This window comes from Panicum hallii, chromosome 9 (assembly GCF_002211085.1).
Source record: "Panicum hallii strain FIL2 chromosome 9, PHallii_v3.1, whole genome shotgun sequence".
Lineage (NCBI taxonomy): Eukaryota > Viridiplantae > Streptophyta > Magnoliopsida > Poales > Poaceae > Panicum > Panicum hallii.
In genome coordinates, this window is record NC_038050.1 from 4,552,096 (window position 1) to 4,571,075 (window position 18,980).

General features: G+C 47.7%; 4 protein-coding genes and 2 long non-coding RNA genes across 7 annotated transcripts; 4 read left to right on the forward strand and 2 right to left on the reverse strand.

Annotated features, from left to right (window-relative positions):
- The first annotated feature begins 195 nt into the window (after window positions 1-195).
- Window positions 196-3,004, forward strand: LOC112875135 (probable protein phosphatase 2C 34). The gene is made up of 4 exons (XM_025938859.1): window positions 196-683; window positions 775-1,142; window positions 2,031-2,267; window positions 2,363-3,004. Exons 1-4 carry the CDS (start codon window positions 425-427, stop codon window positions 2,609-2,611), a joined length of 1,113 nt encoding a protein of 370 aa, XP_025794644.1. The 5' UTR covers window positions 196-424; the 3' UTR covers window positions 2,612-3,004.
- A 320-nt stretch (window positions 3,005-3,324) lies between these two features.
- Window positions 3,325-5,302, forward strand: LOC112875136 (upstream activation factor subunit UAF30). The gene is made up of 2 exons (XM_025938860.1): window positions 3,325-3,792; window positions 4,906-5,302. The coding sequence occupies exons 1-2, from the start codon at window positions 3,478-3,480 to the stop codon at window positions 5,023-5,025; spliced, it is 435 nt and encodes a 144-aa protein (XP_025794645.1). The 5' UTR covers window positions 3,325-3,477; the 3' UTR covers window positions 5,026-5,302.
- Window positions 5,303-7,563: 2,261 nt separating this feature from the next.
- LOC112876648 (peamaclein-like) lies at window positions 7,564-8,447 on the forward strand. The gene is made up of 2 exons (XM_025940802.1): window positions 7,564-7,853; window positions 7,967-8,447. Exons 1-2 carry the CDS (start codon window positions 7,766-7,768, stop codon window positions 8,158-8,160), a joined length of 282 nt encoding a protein of 93 aa, XP_025796587.1. The 5' UTR covers window positions 7,564-7,765; the 3' UTR covers window positions 8,161-8,447.
- A 1,385-nt stretch (window positions 8,448-9,832) lies between these two features.
- LOC112875400 (aspartate-semialdehyde dehydrogenase) lies at window positions 9,833-12,831 on the reverse strand. The gene is made up of 8 exons (XM_025939240.1): window positions 12,192-12,831; window positions 11,428-11,514; window positions 11,298-11,342; window positions 11,110-11,205; window positions 10,880-10,981; window positions 10,536-10,622; window positions 10,277-10,344; window positions 9,833-10,155 (listed from the first exon to the last, which is right to left on the reverse strand). The coding sequence occupies exons 1-8, from the start codon at window positions 12,738-12,740 to the stop codon at window positions 10,071-10,073; spliced, it is 1,119 nt and encodes a 372-aa protein (XP_025795025.1). The 5' UTR covers window positions 12,741-12,831; the 3' UTR covers window positions 9,833-10,070.
- A 1,166-nt stretch (window positions 12,832-13,997) lies between these two features.
- On the reverse strand, window positions 13,998-17,482 carry LOC112878170. Of its 2 annotated transcripts, XR_003225647.1 has the most exons (6): window positions 17,065-17,482; window positions 16,694-16,991; window positions 15,213-15,475; window positions 14,989-15,104; window positions 14,563-14,655; window positions 13,998-14,476 (listed from the first exon to the last, which is right to left on the reverse strand). It is a non-coding gene; the product is annotated as an uncharacterized LOC112878170 (long non-coding RNA). The 2 variants fall into 2 exon arrangements; XR_003225646.1 differs by having other exon boundaries at window positions 16,694-17,482.
- A 97-nt stretch (window positions 17,483-17,579) lies between these two features.
- LOC112878171 lies at window positions 17,580-18,554 on the forward strand. Its single transcript, XR_003225648.1, has 2 exons — window positions 17,580-17,730; window positions 18,321-18,554. It is a non-coding gene; the product is annotated as an uncharacterized LOC112878171 (long non-coding RNA).
- Window positions 18,555-18,980: the final 426 nt, after the last annotated feature.

Sequence of the window (18,980 nt, forward strand, 5' to 3'; positions counted from 1 at the left end):
AGATGCAACAGCGATAGATGCATGCACCTATCACCAAACCCGGTCCACGCACACCTGTCTGGAACAAACAATTTCCCGAAAATAAACCGCCCAGCGATGCTAGTAACTAAAAAAAAAACCAAGAACGGCAAGTCAAATCGCCCAATCCTATAAAGCGACACCTCACAGGATAACCACCGTAGACTCCGCGCCTTCTTTTCCCCACCCTCACCCCGAACACGCTTTCCCCGCACCAAGGCCTCGTGCCCTGCTACTTAACCTAACCCACCTCAGAACAATTCCCCATTCCTGATTCCAACCAGCTCACACGAGTCGATACTCGATAGAGAGGAGGGAGGAGGAAGCCAAGAACAAGCAGCCGTACCCGTCTTGCGCGCGCGTGGAGAGGAAAGATTGGATTTTGTCTTACGGTTGGTGAGCAGAGATGTTGAGGGCGGTGGCGAGGTGCTGCGGCCACTGGCCGCCGAGCGCGGCGGCGGCGGACGGGATGCTGTGGCAGACGGAGCTGCGGCCGCACGCGGCGGGGGAGTTCTCGATGGCCGCGGCGCAGGCGAACCTGGCCATGGAGGACCAGGCGCAGGTGCTGGCCTCCCCGTCCGACACACTCGTCGGCGTCTACGACGGACACGGCGGGGCCGACGCCTCCCGTTTCCTCCGATCTCGACTCTTCCCCCATGTCCAACGTGCGTTCGATTGCTGCTTACTACTAGTATCCGCCTTCTCCTTTCTTGCCTTCGATCGTGCCTGGCTGATTCTGCGATTTTCTTGTGGCAGGCTTCGCGATGGAGCAGGGGGGCATGAGCACGGAGGTGATCCGGAGGGCGTTCAGCGAGACGGAGGAGGAGTTCCATAAGCAGGTGAGGCAGGAGTGGAAGAAGCGGCCGCGGATGGCCGCCGTGGGCTCCTGCTGCCTGCTCGGGGCTATCTCCGGGGACACGCTCTACGTGGCCAACCTCGGGGACTCGCGCGCCGTGCTCGGGCGTCGAGTGGTGGGGGGCGGGGTGGCCGTTGCCGAGCGGCTGTCCAGCGAGCACAACGCGGCGTCCGAGGAGGTGCGGCGGGAGCTCGCCGCTTTCAACCCCGATGATGCGCAGATCGTTGTGCACACCAGGGGGGCGTGGAGAGTGAAGGGGATAATTCAGGTGAGAACGTGATGAATTAGCCATTTCATTTGATTGATGGGTGCATCCGTGGGAGAATTTGGGGGCAAAAGATCACTACTTGCCGATTAAAGACTAGTACATGGTTGAATTATATGTCTGTTATGAAATTATATTGTAGTTCCCTAATTTGTACTCCAAGATGAAAAAATTATACTACCTTTGCTAAACCACGTGACCGCGTGAGCCAGGAGGATCTGGAACTTGGAAATTAAGCTACCTTCTCAACCTTTTAGTGGATTTTCAGTCAGTCAGCAAGTCTGAGAATTTGCTAACTTTGTGTTCTTAGGTTGCTGTGCTGTTGGTGATTAATACTAAAAGGGGCTAAAGATTACAGTATTTCAGAAATGAAACTAACAAAATGGAAAAGTCTTCCTCTGCATTTTTAGGACTTAAGCTGGTTGATCATACAGAAGATTTTTCTCACCACTCTTAAGAAAGAACACTGAAATGGCCAACCTTTGACTTTTCATATTTTGGGATCACTATTCTGCAAAATATCTTTTTAGACTTTAGTTGGTGTGCATCTTAGCATAGTATCCTGTGAGGTTGGGAGTTGGGACAGCAACTTCTGCACGTGAGCTACTTCTTTGTGTTATACGCTTCTTTACATATCTTGGGTAACTGATGAACTTGTACACCTTGTTTGATCAACTTATCTTTTTAGCTACAAGTTAGCATAGTATCCTGGCCTTCCTGGGGTTAAAAGTTCTGCACATGGGCTGCATCTTTCCGTTGCAAGCTGCTCTATATATATTTTGGCAAGCTAGTAACATAGCCAAGTGGCCAGCATTGGTGAATGTGAAAGTTCAGATAATAAGTAGAAAAGGAGGAATAACATAGGCTAACATGTGGTGGTTGTGCTGTCAGGTGACAAGATCCATTGGTGATTTTTATCTGAAGAAACCTGAGTATAGTTTGGACCCCTTGTTTCGGCAAGTTGGTCCCCCTATTGCATTGAAGAGACCAGCTCTTAGCGCTGAACCATCAATACAAGTTCGCAAGCTGAATCCAAACGACCTATTTCTGATATTTGCTTCAGATGGTCTTTGGGAGCACCTCAGCGATGATGCTGCGGTGCAAATTGTCTTCAAGAATCCAAGAACTGTAAGTTATCATCATTGGCCATTTCATTATGAGGTATTTCTCCATGTTTGCGTAGTTTGGAGTGTAATTAATTAAGTTTTCACAAATTTTTGCAGGGAATAGCCAACAGATTGGTGAAGGCTGCCTTGAAGGAAGCAACAAGAAAGAGGGAGGTCAGGTATCGTGACCTGAGGACGATCGAAAGGGGTGTGAGGCGGCATTTCCATGACGACATCAGTGTTGTGGTGGTCTACCTCGACCGCCACCGTGAGCGCCGCCACACCAGGGTCATCGATTCGAGCAGCAACTGCACCAGCGCCCCCATCGACATTTACTCATCCAACACACAATCTTATAAGAGCTGAGCTCTGTGTAGTGGACTGGGCAGCTTGCGAGTTCGGCTATCTCTGGCTGGTGAACTGCAGTTGCAGACCAGGTTGCGCGAACTGGGGTGCCATTGCCATTGGAGGAGCTCGAGATGTACATAGATAGTGTGGGTGCGTGGCGTTTTGATGCCGGAGAAGATCATCTGGTCTTGGATTGTTTAGCGTAATTGGTTAATCGCAGCATTTCTTGTTTCCTTTTTTTTGGGTCAAATTATGCTTAACCAGCAGTAAGCCGCCCTTTGGAGCGGGCTTTAAAGAAATCTGTAATGCTGCAATACTGCAGCGTCGTGACGTAGTTGATTACGAACTGGAGGTTAGTGGAGACCAAAGAATATATGCTCTGCTTACAATCTGGAAGTTAGGTTGAGACAAGAGATTTGCTTCAGAAAAGGTTTGAGACATGAGAATATGTACTCTTTGCAGCAGACGAGATGCGCTTATTTCGTCTAGCATTACCTTTTGCCGGAAACTTTAATTCTGTAATGATAATGAAAAGTGTTTTTTTTAAATAGATAATGACAAGTGTACCTGGACCCGTTGAAATCCTGTGTACAGTGGAACGGACTGTTCAAATCGTTCTCTGCGTAATTACGCCTTCCATCTTGCGTTACGTACATGCTGTGTATGCAACAGCGTTTACTATATGTTTCCCGTGGAAGCCGCCTTCCGGGAAGGAAGATGGACACCCTCCCACTGGGCGTCTATTCGGATTCCTTGAGCCTAGAAGCTTCCCATTTCGAAACACGGGACCAACGCCATCTCCAGAACCCCAAACCCTCGTTCCCCTTCGCCATTATCCGAACCCAGACCAAGCACCAAGCTCCGACCACAGAACCGAGCCCCAAATGGCCGCCTCCTCCTCCATGCTGACCGCCGCGTCGCTCTCCTTCTCCGCGCTCCCGGCCTCGCGCCTCCGAGCCGCTCCTCCCACCTCCGCCTCCTTCGCGGCGCCGCGCCGCGCGGCGGCCGCACTCGTCGTCGTGCGCGCGGCCAAGTCCACGGCTGCGGCCGAGGCGGCCCCGAAGAAGAAGAGGGCGACCGGCATCACCCAGCCGAAGCCCGTCTCGCTGGCGCTGCAGGCAATCGTGGGCGCACCGGAGATCCCCCGCACCGAGGCACTCAAGCGCCTCTGGGCCTACATCAAGCAGCACAACCTCCAGGTCCCCGAGCAAAACCCTTACTTACTTACCCTGTATCTGTAGTAGTATGGTCGCTGTAGCTTGTTTGGATGCGTAATAGTAGATACGTGTAATAACTTCAAACAGGAATTAATGTGACATTTTACTCTGAAAGTGAAAGGTACCGCATTTTAGTCGATGTGGTTCAGGATTCTGTCAATAGTCACTGTAGGATTTTGTCAATAGTCACTGTAGGATTCTGCTAGCACCCAGTAGCCAATTTATCGATTAGCATTCTGCCAATAATCAATGTATCGATTGGGATTCTTCCAATATTCACTGCATCAGTTAGGATTCTCTTACAAAGTAATAGCATTATTGTTATGTGCACTGCAATGCTTTGGTACTATGATTGGTTTTTGTTCGATGATTCATAGGTGAAGTAAACGAGGAGCCCGTATGATCTATCATTTTGTCTACACATGACATTTCCAAATAAGTAGAATTCTGAAGTCTGTAGGCATTATGATTATCACAATACATGATAGTTGGATTTAGAGAACCGATGGAGTTTGTGGCATTGTGGTCTTACATATAGTGATGCATTTGATATGGTGTGTGGTGGGTGATCTTGTGATTGTAATCCTCTACTAGTTGGTTGTGAGAAAGAATCAAAGAAAGTTCTTGTGAATATATTTCTTGAACATGATATGCTTTCAGGATTGCTGTTGTAATTCCTATTTGACTTTGTGTCTGAAAAGTCATCCCAATTCTATGTCTGGAGTTTGGACTGGTACAAGTGCTCAGTTGTTTTGAATTGCTTAGAATCCAACTTCTCTTGGACTTCAGATTTAGTAGTATGATGATAAAATTGTGAAACTCGTTAGTGAGCTAATTAAAAGGGTTGAACAATGGCCTGAGCTTCTTTTTCTCATTATTAAATATTGCCTTTGCCCCAAATGTCCTGTAAAATTTAGGGATGCACTTAGTTATGTACTGATGCATTGGGCATATTCACACTTTATCAAATACAGTTTGCCACATGCATTCTCAGTTTCATTTTACTGCCTTGTGATCATGGGGAAGATACCTCTCACTTTTGCAGCAGCTTTGCATGTTAGCTTGTAGTATAACACTTTCACCCTTTGCTTACAGGATCCTGCAGACAAGAAGGTGGTAGTCTGTGACGAGAAGCTGAAGGCCCTGTTTGCTGGACGGGAGCGCGTTGGATTCCTTGAGATCGCCAAGCTTCTCAACCCCCACTTTGTGAAGTGAGGAGCCTCGTCCATGGAGTTGGAGTTACCCTAGATGGTTTCTAGCGATCTAGACTTATAGAGAGTGCGTCGGTTGGCTTTTGTTGGCCCTGAGTTAGCTCGACTTAGTAGGATCCTCTAGCTCTTCGCTGACAATGCTTGCGTGCCCCTGATGGTGGTGTTTATCTGAATTGCTGGTTATGTCCTGAACACCTTCAACTCGTATGCCTGTAGCTCGTGTGTTAACAAGCTCCCGAGTTTAAGAATTGCTGTGTGCATCTCAGCTTCGTTGTGAATTATGAATTTATGGTGCTCTCATTCGTTGCTTTCCTGAATATTGCATTCAATTCAGACGAATAACTGAGCTATTATTTTTTGTGAGAAGAACGGGTTGGATTATTATTGTAAGCGGGCTAGTAGTTCATTGTCCCAGTTACTTCAATATATGGATGGGCTAAAATATATTGGCCTACTTGGTGGGTGGCCTGACCTGGGTTGGGCCATTGTAGGCCCTTTTGCACATCTCGCTCAAACTCTGTTAGGCCCACCCAAACGCTCGGACAAATTCCTTTCTTTTTGGACGAAATGGGCAACTGACTCGACGACGGTTCCTCACCCCTTCACACTGCAGCTGCTCTTGCACCGTTCGGATCTCCCCCAAGTACCTGAGTCAGGGGTGCATGTCTTGACACGAACAACGGTGAACGAACTGCCGGTCCGTGGCAGGCGTATGGTTCCGGGCTCCCGGCACACGGTTCCATCCCGTGTCCCCTCCCTCGAAGCCTCGAAGGCGTCGGACTCCATGCATTCCGATACGAACCTTCGAACTCGTCGTGGCTCACCAGGCCGGAACCTGAGCCCGGCCCAGTCTCCCACAGTCCCACGCCCCACCGCCAAAGGGTCAGGACGAAGGAAACCGCGTAGTACGTCCTCGTCGGCCAGCTGCGCGAGCGCGGCGCGCGGCTCCCACGGCGAGAGCTCAGCTCCTGCATGGCCCCTCGCGGTCGCGGTCGCGGCCGGCCTCCATCACGCCCGCGGAACCTCCAAAGCCGACGCGCCCGCGCCTGTGTTTTTCTATCCGCTCGCCGCCGTGCGCACAGATGATGATTCGGTCGCGCGCATGTGCGCGGCCGCTGCCGTCCAAGCGCGCCCAACAGCGGCAACCAGCGCACCGCGACTGCATGCGCTCGGGGCCTGGCAGGTGGTGGTGGAAAGAGAGCACGCCGTTTCTGACAGAAAGTTTGCGGCAGGTGGAACGTACGGCCCGTCTGCTAGCTGAGCGTCCGAGCTGCCGGTTTGTTCTCCCGCGTGCCTGATCCCGGGCGTACCCAACTCCAACGTATCCTGCAGATTTAGATGCTTTCATCGTGTAAGAACGTGTGTGTAAACTATAGTGTGGTTACTTGCCTTGTAAGGATAGCATGTTCTCTCCTTTCACTTTACTCGTGCCCTCTCATCTTTACCACGCGTGGTTCCTTCATTCCTCTGCCCTGCTTCGTCCGACTCACTTGCACGCCACATTGAGTGAGCAAGCATGCCAAGGTAAGGGACTCTTTCGCGAATGTTCTAGGCCTCGCTTGACGGGGGTTAGGAATGTAGGACGGCGAACAGAGAACACTGATGACTGATCTGACACCTCCCAATTACACTTGCCCGGCTAAAGGGCAGCAGTCCCACGAGCCACGCTCAGACGAGGGGAGCACGCTCGAGGCCTCGAGGCTCTTGACGAGAAGTGGAGTGAGACTTTGAGAAGGTCCGCATGCAATCTTTGAGATCAGCTGCCGTGCCACAAGGAACAGTTGACGCATGTACAGTGGACGGACGTACAAAACTGTACATGCAACAATGCAACTGCAATCTTCAGTGATATAGATGCATGTCACCACTTGAATGAAGTAAAATGTGGTGCTAGCTAGCTAGCTATACGTGCCGTTGCTTTCGATCCAGAGGACGGTGCTGTCGTCTGTCGATGCATGTCTCGGCCAGCTGCCAGACTGGGGGCGTCAAGTCAGGTACGTGATCGGCGAGAGGGAGCGGACGCGTATCTGTGGTCACTGGCCGGCGGCCTCCACACTTTGGCACGCTCATGACTCATGAGCTACGCGCGTGATGGCTCGCCCGGCCCGGCCCGTCCCGGTCCCCCACAACGGCGAGCGCATTTCTATGCTACATGCTCCTCCGGCCGATCCCCATGGACCAGGCAACACACAGCACTGGTACTGTACTGGACCGTCTCGTACTTTTCCCTCCCTCCGTGGCCATTAGCTGGAGACCTGAGCGAGATCGAGTGCTTAGAACTCTCGGTCGCCTAACCTTTACACCCACGATGACACGAGCGATATGCATGCATGACCTTACCATGGGTCAAGTGACGCCACCTAAGCATGGTGGCCTCCCTTGCTTAAAGAAAGGTCAGCCAGCCTCTTTGGATTCCAGCTCACATCTCATCAGTACAACACCACGAGATGGGTCCATCCATGGCCTGTGCTGACGCCTCACGCTCACACAGGCCACGAGTTATGCCGAGCTCTCTGCAACGCGAGGCCCCAGATCGAAGAGCCTCCCTCCTGCAGGCCTGCTAGCCCCAACTACCCTTCCCTGGTTTCGCCATACCGCCGCTGAGCAGAAGCCAAGGATGGGCCTATAAAAATCGCACCAAAACCCAGGCCACCACCCCACTTTTAGCACCACCACCAGCAGCAGCAGCAGCCGCTGCAAGCTCACACAAAGCGAAAGCAGCGGAAGCTCAGGGGCCAAGCAGGATGAAGCTTCAGGCCACGGCCGCTCTGGCGCTCCTCCTCTTCCTCCTCCTGGCGCCTCCCGCGCTCCGTGTCTCCATGGCCGGATCAGGTATGGTAACCGGCGCCAGCTCCATCTCACGCTTCTTGTTGATTCTTGGCTGGCGGAGTTCTGCGACGGCAAGCTAACACGCGTTTTCTTCGCTTCTCGTTGGGCTCCGGCAGGGTTCTGCGACGGCAAGTGCACGACGAGGTGCTCCAAGGCGAGCCGGCACGACGACTGCCTCAAGTACTGCGGGATCTGCTGCGCCGCCTGCGGCTGCGTGCCGTCCGGGACGGCCGGCCACAAGGACGAGTGCCCCTGCTACCGCGACATGACCACCGGCCACGGCAACCGTACCAGGCCAAAGTGCCCATGATCATGAGCACTTAGGTTAAGAACCCCCATACATGCACGCACACACCATGACCATTACCATGAGCATGGATGCATATATGTTTGCGTGGAGAGTTCTGTGCCCTGCTAGTACTCTGCTTGGCACCTGAACCTTCTTGTTTCACTTGCTGCTACTGCTATGTACATGGGACAAGAAATGGGTAATGGTATTAGGGTTATATACTGGTCAGGTGATAATAATTAATGATGTGTATTGTAATAATAAAGCCTTGGCTTAAGATGAGATGCTAGTAGAGATCGTGCTGATTACAGAGTTCTCTTTGCTCAAGTGTGCTTTCAGCATGCGGGTTCTGTGTGACGGTGTGAGCTTTAGCCCAACTCCAAGGCAGGGCGGCATGACTGAAGCATGCGGCGAGCGTCGGTGTGGTGCAGATGGGGTCGGCACTACCCCAGCGCTTCAGTTACTTCCCTGATGCTAGTGCTCACTGACCGCGACGCGTCGGCGAATTGTTTCTCTAACAGAGTGACCAGCCCCACTGAACCGCCGCAATGAAGTCTTTGCCGAGTCTGCTCACTTGCCAGCCGCGGTGCAGCTGGGCACTGGGAGCTCGGAGTGGAAAGTGTGGCCATGTGGGATGATCCATCGTTGATTGTTCCCCTACCCGTGAGCAGTAAAAAACAAGTCACCGCCGATGACAGAACAGTGCCTGCAAATTACTATGGAAGTTGTAGAAGGGACTGCTAGCTGGCCACCACATTTCACGGTAAAACTTGTTACCGAACAATCAGGGCATAGACGCATAAAGCCAGGATGACCAAATGACCTGCATGCAGCTACTTGCCATCGCGGCAATACAAAGATTGCTACGTGCGCCCAAACGGGACCGAACTTTCTAGAGGCTGCAATATTTTTACTACGCTAGTGTACTATATTGCTAAACGCAGTTCTATTAGATTAATCTGTTCAAGGTGAACCCGATTAACCCCTCGTGAAGAGTGGTTACATAAAAGATGCAGCAGGCGAGCACATGCATTCAACCTCTTCTGTATAGTTTTTCTATACTCCTTCCGTTCCAAAATATTTTCAAAATATAGTTTATTTTAATTTTTCTAGATTTATAGGTTTTAATATAACCTAGACATATATTATATCTAGATGCATAACAAATTCTATGAATATAGAAAATCTAAAACGAACCATATTTTGGAACAGAAGTAAAGAAAGAAAAGATCACCTTCCCAATATCATCAATATCTATCAAAACGAACTATATTTTGGAACAGAAGTAAAGAAAGAAAAAGATCACCTTCCCAATATCATCAATATCTATCATGTTATTGGTGTACAGAATAAGACAACACCAAACCACCTAAAACCGCTGAAATAAAGCCTCTCACTGTATTGAAGCAAGAACCACATACTTCTTTCATGAAGCATCAATTCGTATACCAGCAACCGAACATCGGGTGGCCACAGAAGTTCAGTGGCCTAACTTTTTCCTCCCAAGTCCCAACTCACATTTCATATTATTGCACATATTGCTCTCACCAGATGCTTCCTGCCCTAGAGACAGGGCCTTGGATCAGGATACATCAGACCCTATTCTTGCACAAGAAAGTGTAAATCCAGCAGGAAGTTTTGGGGCCTGTAATTCACAGACTAACAATGGACCCAGTACCAATGGAGTGTTAGATGAATCTGAATCAAAATCTGAACAAGATATGATCGAGATGCTGAATAAGGATGGCCCATTATTTCCCAATTTCCGAGTGCACTTTTGTGTGCAACAGATGACTCAAGCCTGTCTCACAATTATTGCACTAGCACAATAGATTACATATAGGCGACCAAAATTGAGCTCAAACTAACGAGAGTACATCAGTTCAGCAATGATTAACCAATTGGGAACAGGGAGTGATACAAAAGGATAATCACTTCAGTAGCATTTCAGCAATCTGAACAGCATTGAGCGCAGCACCTTTACGAATCTGATCGCCACAGACAAATATGTCCAACCTGCCATAGTGTAGATGATTAGGTTCAATATAAAGATTCAATATGATATGTTAGTAGGGTATCAACAATTCACAATGCACTGCATAAGTTCATAGCTGCAATTCTTAAACAGGATCCATACCCTCGATTATCATCTTGTGACAAGTCCTGGCGAATCCTACCCACTGCTACATCATCTTTATCTGATACCTGAAATATACAGGGTTACTTTTCTTTAGTAATTATCTTCATAAATTTCTCCACTGAAGACAGGACCTCTGTGGATGAAACGAGGGCGATCAGCAATAGTATATACACAGCTCTTAGATTGATGGACAGGGATAAATCAATGAAACCCTCATATATAACTTATATCATCAATGCAAACAATGTCCAGTTACCTCTAGAGGTGTAGGGAAGCGATTAGCTGCACGATCATCAACAATGGTAACACCAGGAGCAGCCCTCAGAATTTCTCTAGCAGTATCCTTCAAAATACATATGCAGAAAGCACACAAGTTAAGAAGGTGCACAAATACTACAGGTAGCAAGCATCATTTTGATTTTCATTCACACCCTCAAATTCACATAAATAGACTGACCTACCTAGATGACAAGTATATGGTCCCAAGGAATAACCCACTAAGTGCAAAAAATGACAGAGAATAGTACAATAGCAATAAACAAATTGCTACAAACAGAAAAGTTTTTAATGCCAGCTGGCACATAGCATGCAGATACTAACCTCATCAAGTGGCTTTTCAAACTGTAGATTGACACTTTCAGCGTGCGCACGCATCACAGGAACCCGTATGCAGGTCGCAGTTACTTTCACATCCTTGTCGTTCTAGTAATGGAGGAGCTTAAAAGTCAGAAGGCAACTCAAATTATCACAATGAGTGAAAAGTTTGGCAGAGAGTAATGCAGACTTCATAGAAGTTGTTCAGAGTTCAGACCAATGAGACAAACACTTACCCAGATTTTTCTGGTCTCCTTCACCATTTTCATCTCTTCCTCATTATACCCATTTTCAAGAACTGGCGCATTGTGTGAAAATATATTAAAAGCATACTGCACAAGGGACAAAAACATTCAGCATGAAAAGTTCATGGCTAATTTAACCTGACGTCTTCAGGATAGTGCAATTTGTAAGCATGAACAACCTGTTGTTTGAAAATGTTGCATGTTGGTGCCTTCCCTTCCAAGACCTAAATGAAGTAGATCACTGAGTGTGTAACCGAACAAGCATCGCAGCTGGAAGGGGCAACATAGGGAAGAAAATAAAAATTGTACCTCTTTAGTCTGCAGTTTAAGTTCTTCCATTGCTGCAGCACCAGCACCACTTGCAGCTTGGTAAGTGCTGACAACCATCCTTAACACCTGCCACATCAACAAATAGCCATTAATTTTATTGTACAATCCACCCAACAAGCAAACTATACATGCTAAAAATGCAGTCAAGTAGCAGAAAACATGTTGCAAAAATACTGTAGCTCACGCAAGGCACATGCCTAACTAGCCAAAGTAATCCCTACTGCAAACCTTAGTATGATTCATCAACTCCAAAGGTTCTGGACACAAAATGCACGACTTGTGACATCATCAATCAAATAATGCACAAAAACTCTTCAGAGAGACACAATACTAGAATTACAAATACAGAAGAATGAATACTGTGCATCTTTGTTGGCTAAAACTTCTCTAGTGCATGATTCTATTTACAAAAGAGCCTAAAAAGTGATAGTAATTTCACTAAATCGTAATATGATCTTTATGTTCAAGCCTGATAAAAGAACTAAAATTTGGCACGCCAAAATTTGGTTACATGAACTGATTCATCTATAAGGATCGCACGAAGAATAATTCTGTGAAAGACGGCACTTCTATTTGGTACAGGAAGCTCCAGAGATAAATGTTTGGTTTCCGCCATCAAAGAGCAAAGGGATTGCACATTTCTTCAGTATCAGCTACCCCTCGCCTCAAAGTTACTTTGAGAAGTGCCACAAGGTGAAAAGATGACGCTTTTGACATCCCATAAAGTGCCCAAAGGTGTGTACCTTGGCGTGGTGATGGAGCGGGGTGGCAGCCATGAGGCAGATGATGGTCGAGCAATTCGGATTCGCCACAATCGCGCCCTGCCCAAGCCGAACGTTCGCCATGGCCTCCGGGTTGACCTCAGGGATGACGAGCGGCACGTCGGGGTCCATCCGGAACGCGGAGCTGTTGTCCACGACGACGGCGCCGCTGGCGACGGCCGCGGGGCCGTACTTCCTGCTGACGCCCCCGCCGGCGCTGAAGAGCGCGATGTCGACGCCGTCGAAGGCCCCCGGGGCGGCGAGGTCCTGGACGGTGTACTCGCGGTCCTCGAAGGCAAGGCGCTTCCCCGCGGACCGCTCGCTGGCCAGGAGGCGGAGGCTGCGGTAGGGGAAGTCCCGGTCCGTGATGACGCGGAGGAACTCCTGCCCGACCGCGCCCGTGGCGCCCACGATGGCCACGGAGGGCCCGTCCTCGCGCAGCGCCATGCGGACGGTGCTGGGCCGGCGGCGGGGGCGGCCCGCGCACGGCGCGAGGAGGTGCGGGTGGCGGGCGGCGGCGGCGGCCTGCATTGTGGCGGCGCGCGAGAGGCCGAGGCGTGGGGGTTGGGTGGTGGCGCTGAAGATTGATCTTGATTAGGGTTTTACTAAGGGAGGAGGGTGCCGGACGGGACGGGTGGGGTTTTGTGGGCGCGCACTAATCCGTGGACGCTGGCGGCTGGCGCGTCCCGTTTTGGCGGCGATGGCCCACGGAGACAGGGGCAACTTGATCTTTTCCTGCCGCCGTGCAGCAAAACGGCGAAAGTTTACCCGTTGATTCTGGTCAGCCGGTATCTCTCAGACGATGCGCCGTAACCGCCGCTGCGGATCTGGTTTTGTCTGTCATTGCTGTAGCTGCTGGCCTGCTGCTGTGTGTGCTGTGTGTTCAGAGCACTAGACTGCGCACCGTGAAGATGTTGCATGTTGTAAGTTCTGGTTAGTGGTTTTCTCCTCCAAGCATCCAAATGAAACGGAGATGACAAAGCCTCAGGCTAAAATACATAGATGTTGAGCTTACCAATACCACATCAGAGCTTATTTCCACACAATTTTATTCGGTAATGACTTTATACCAACCGGCCGTACATTTGTGGTCGAAGGATATATGGAAGCAGGCGACTTTTCTGACTGTGCTCGGCAAACCAGCTTCCTGGGCCCGCTGGATCTCAGCGATATTTCATCTCTTAATTCATTTCCTATTTTCGCGTCCTCCCCCCTCTCTCTCTCAAGGGTTGGCCTCTCCCTCCTCTCTCGCGTTCCCTCATCGATTCATCATAATTGCCCTCAGATCCGACGATTCCATGCGGTGGGAAGTGTAGATCCGGGATGGAGAAGCAAGGGGCACGCACAGAGGTGAATCATTGCGTCGTTGTTTCCACAGGTTTTGTTGATGATCTCTCTTTTTTTCATTACTGCTCGTGCGTAGCTATGGGGAAATCAATTTTTTGTGTTAGCATCAATTTTTATTATATGAAACAGTTGTAATGACATGTAACAATTGAGGCACGGGCACGCATACATGTTTGAAGAAAATTACACTTTATAGCATATCAAATATGCATGAAAACATCTCCAAAAAAACTCAAGTTTTATCGCATACAAAATATATAAAATCAACGCCCTTACAATCTAATATGATAGCTAAATGGAACAAGCAAAATCAGCTATTGCATTCATTTTGTTGCCTCCTCCAGCCACCAGACTTTGTACAACTCCTTTCTCTTTCTCTACCTATACTTGCATTCTTTTTTTTTATCTTACGAATATGTGGGAGAGCTGTGTATCTATATATTAAGAAGAAAGAAAATAGTTTTTATTGCATTGGCCCACAAACTCAGGATGTATCTCAACAATAAATAAACCTAGAGGACTTTAGCTACTCTGCTTATTCTGTTATTAATCAAAAAACAAATAACACATATGTAAGGCTGCACTATTGCCTCATCATTCGATAAGACCTGTGCATTCCTTTCCTTCTACAAATTCCAGGTGACCAGGGTGACGAGAGAATCAAGACCTTTTCATTTTCATTTTCCTGCCAGTAAATGCACCCACAGGTTCATCCACCAATCTTGTAACAACGAACTCACACCATGCGTCTGATGTTCCTTAAGCCCAGTCTAGATAATATCGCCCACCAAATCTGTAGAGATAAAGAACACCTGAGCATAATGTGGTCAGAAGATTCAGCTTACTGATCACAAAGTCTGCAGGTCTCTGAAGCTTGTAAGCCATGCCGTATCCACCAGTCAGAAGTCCAATGATGCTTTCTGAAAGCGAGCAAAAGAAACATTTTAACCCAAAAGAGGAGCCCATATTTTGCAAATGAGGTCAGTCCCATGAAATCTGGTTGAACCTTGGTGCCGCGCAAGATAAGTTGACTTTGCAGTGTGTGAATGAATCTTCAGTTTTTGGACGCAGATCAACCGGAGACAGCAGGTCCCACAATCTGATAGGTACAAAATGTTAACTACATGAAGTTGTTTACAGGAAAAAAAATCCTAGAAAATACTTTGTGGAAGTGATAAGAGAGAATATGAAAAATTTTCTTTTTATTATTGGTTAAACTAATATATGTATTAGTTTGAGTGAAGTGCAGAGCTCAAGGGATGCTGGCAAAAAAAAGTAAATACACCATAAGTTCACATGCAATCTAACAAAGTCTAAAACAAAGCACAACACAATAAGAGTGTGCTGCACGTGCATATATGAGTGAAGGCAATCATATGCCTTTAGTAGTCAGCAATCACAAAGAAATGCACTAACATTACACCACAATTACCTTAAGTGAATTTAGTTTCAGATAAAAGCAATAATCCAGGGATGATTGGTGGTGCACCAGAACCACAGCAATGCGAACTTCTAACCCTTGCCATCCATGACCAATCCCTTTCTAACCTGAAACACAGCCAAAATTTGTAGTATCTTTAGTCCAATTAACCAATCTGAGAACCATTAGCAGACAAAATATTTATAAATAGATGTTGAAAATAATATGATTTGTACCTTGACAACTTGGGCATGGCAATCTCATGATTCTCTATGAGTCAAACAACTGACAAGGGCAGGGCTCATGTTGATGTCTGGGCCTGGAGCAAAGCATTGGTGTGACACTGCGACTTAGACATTGGGTAATCAGCCAAACAGAGAGGAAGTGTATCAAAGTTGCTTCAGTCAGGTAGTCATGCTCATAAGGGCGAGGAGTTCTGTCTCTCTATGTCGTCAGGACTGTTGATCCAAACCCATCGTTATTCTGCTAGCACCGTGCCCTGAAAAAGAAGGAAATGATCAATAAAAGATAACTGGTTGCATATAACATATTTCTCCTTCAAAATAAATCACCAAGCTATCATCTTCAGGTACATGTAAGAGTATTTCCTAGAACCAATTTGAGGCTTGAACTCTTACTTATATTTTATATAATACAACAATAAAACCAATACTATGCACCACCGGAAGTCAAAAACCACATGAATTAATCTGTTTGGAGGGCAACTCAAGAATAGAGCTGGCAGCCATGAACCAAAGACCTCAGCAGAAACACCATGCGAATGCAGATAGGAAAAAAACTGAGCCATATATCAACAATGCATACTCAGCAAGTAGTAGATAGTGATGTCCATTTCAATGCTAAGAGGCCTAAACGGTGACTGCAGCTATAAGTAGAACATCAAAAGATGCAGCGGCCTAAAAAGATTCAGATTTTCAGAGGCATAACAACAACACGTAACAGATCATAACAACAACACGTAACAGAGGAATAACCCCTACAACTATATGTAATTCGACAAAAGGGAAGGCATACTAATAACGCAGGTGTTGCACTTATCTAGCTAGTTTTACTGTCAGAGTCATACTTCGGGGCTGACTGCAAATGAATGAACAAAGAAAATGCACTCTCCCATACAACTTTCCATTGCTCAACTAAGCTGGAAGTTGGGACATCCGAACCATTCCTGAACTCAGGTCAGGCGCTCAATTACATTTGGACTGAATAAAATTGTTGAACACCGATATATTTCTGTCAGTCAATGCTCAAATGCTTTTAGACAGAACGCCCGCTGAACCACCTTTGCTTCTTTCAGAATTCCGCCATTAATTTGATAGATACAGAAGACCACATATATTAACAAAGCAGTCATTCAGAGTTTAATTTCTGAGCCTACTCCTTATAACAGGCATCTGCCTCTGAATAAACCCAAGCTACATAGCATGTAGAGAACAAAGTTTGATTGCTTGTACCCTTAATCAATTCTGCACATCTGCTAGCTCCATTGTATTATATCAAACAAGAAAGAGTTGCAAGAAACCCCGCAACGCAAGCAAACAAAACTTTGCAGGCCGAGGTGATTAACAACTCTTGATTTCTCCCACCAAAGACCATCTTGCGTAACCTCATCAATTAACTATGCGATCTAGATGGCACTAATCATCTCAATTGTGTATGATAACATGCCTGAATCCTGATGGACGATCGATCACCTCACCTTAGTCAGCTTCCAGCTCCGCCTGTCCAGGGGCTCGCTGCTTCCGGTGACGTCGTCCAGCTGGTCTGTCACCTCCTCGCTGCTCACGGCCGACACCGGGACGATCTCCTTGGTCGTCCGCTGCTCGCCGTTGAACCTGAGCATCTCGACAACCTCGGCCATGGCAGGGCGGCTCTCGGCGTTGCTCTGCGTGCACAACATGGCGGCCTGCCGGCCTCGACCACGGCGTGGAGCTGCTGCGCGTCGAACCGCACGGCGAGGCGCTCCCACTTGCGGTGCTCCACCAGGGACAGCAGGCCTGATATATATGTTGATACTATTATGGAATCTTGTACACTTTTTTTAGAATATATTTCCAATGAAAGATATACATAGCATTTATAGATTTTCTACTGAGATAACTCCGTCGCCTCCCTTCGCAACATGGAGGACGACCAGCTGGACCCTGAGTACGACAACGAGCAACTTGCGGACATCTCAACTTGTGGAGGAGGAGGAGGAGGAGGCGCAGTGGGGAGGGTGACGGCGGCAGTGGGCGGGGGAGAGAGAGGGCGACGGAGGCGTGCGAGGGAGAGAGGGGGCGCCCGCGGGTTGGGCCTCGGCCGGCGGAGGCGAGCGCGGGGGGAGGGCGACGGCGGCAGCGAGGGGAGGGGGGGAGAGGGTGATGGCGGCGAGCGGGGGAGAGAGAGGGCGCCCGCGGGTTGGTCCTCGGCCGGTAGAGGCGAGCGCAGGGGGATGGGGACGGCAGCGAGCGGGGGAGGCCGGAGAGTGCTGCCGCGGGTTGGGAGGACTGAGGCGAGCGCGGGGCGACGACGGCGGCGAGCGCGGGGGGAGGGACCAGGGGCGACGGCGGCGGAGAGCGGAGCTGATACGGGAACCGCTCTGCTGGTGAGTGGGGGTGTGGGGTCAGTGGGGAAGGGGTGGCGGGGAGTCGGAGCCACGGAGGAAGCAGACGCACGAGCGGGGAGGCAGACCCACCGAGGAGACGAAGCAATTTACATCTCATGATTTAGCATTTTTGCAATTGAGCCATGGAGGTGAACCTAATGAAATATTACTAGAGATAATTGTTAGGACTCCCTCTTCTGAAACTGAATGTTGTTAAATCCAGCTACCCTAGTTCCTCTGAGCAATTTTTTAAAACTCATAAGCTTGTTTATACAGTTTTTTGGGTCCTCAGTATTCTGCAGGTCCGGCGATCATGTAGGTTTGTTTTCTGATTCAGTTCAGTAGCTTGATAGTAGCAGATTTGTTTGCAACTTCTCATTATCGAAATGCCATTTTTAATATTTTGTGTATGGTTTGTAAAATTCAGTTGGAAATGCTTTTGTCCGTGCTCTAATTTCCTCACAATTTCTTAGAACATTGCTTATATGGTTCCAAAAGGTTGCTTATTATGCCTAGAAAATTCACAACTATTAGTTAGGCAAAGTGACACTTTTAGTTGAGCAAATTGTTAGCTATGAAACAAGCAAATGCATATGCCTGTAGGCAATTTTTATGATATTTTATTTTTCGAATGCGTCTGGTGATAATTATTATACACCAGGTAGTTCTTTAGCTTATCTAACTTACTTATGTGCTACATGCTAGCTGATGTAGTTCTATTTTTCTCATTGTATGGCAGGTCATGAAAGGAGCTCATAAGTTATACAAGCATGAAGTTGAGTAATGTGGGTTTGTGATAGTATGATTGTAGTTTTTTTTGGTGAGATGTTTGCGCAGTAGAGTCATGAAAGTTCAATTTTTGCCTGTGATGTAGTTTTTGATTCAAGGAACGAGAGAGAGGCAAATCTATTTGTGTAAATAGACTACTATAAACCAAATTTCTATGCTTATGACATTTGGCAGTTATGTATAATGTGTGTATACTTAATCATATGTATTCTAAGTAAAATTATATATTCTATTCACATAGTATTTTTTGTTTAGGAATCACCCGTAGCAGAGTTTTTAGATACAGTGAAGCTTTTTCCGAAAAAGAAAAGCGGACAAAAACCTGATACTTTGGTTGCTAGAAAAGGATGGAAAAAGTCTATATAACCTTCCTAATTATTTATGGTGGACTACTTTACGCCCAAACTATAAAATCTGATATTCTATCCCCTGAAATTTTCAAAACCGGTCAAATAATCCCTAAGTGGTTTTGGATGGTAGTTTAGCTACAGTGCCGCAGTTTTGTCATTTTCTTTCTTATTTATTTCCGCTGAATCTTTGAAAAACCATAGTAAATCATAGAAAAATATAAAATAGAAAAATCCATTTTTGTTGGACTCCACATGAGTAG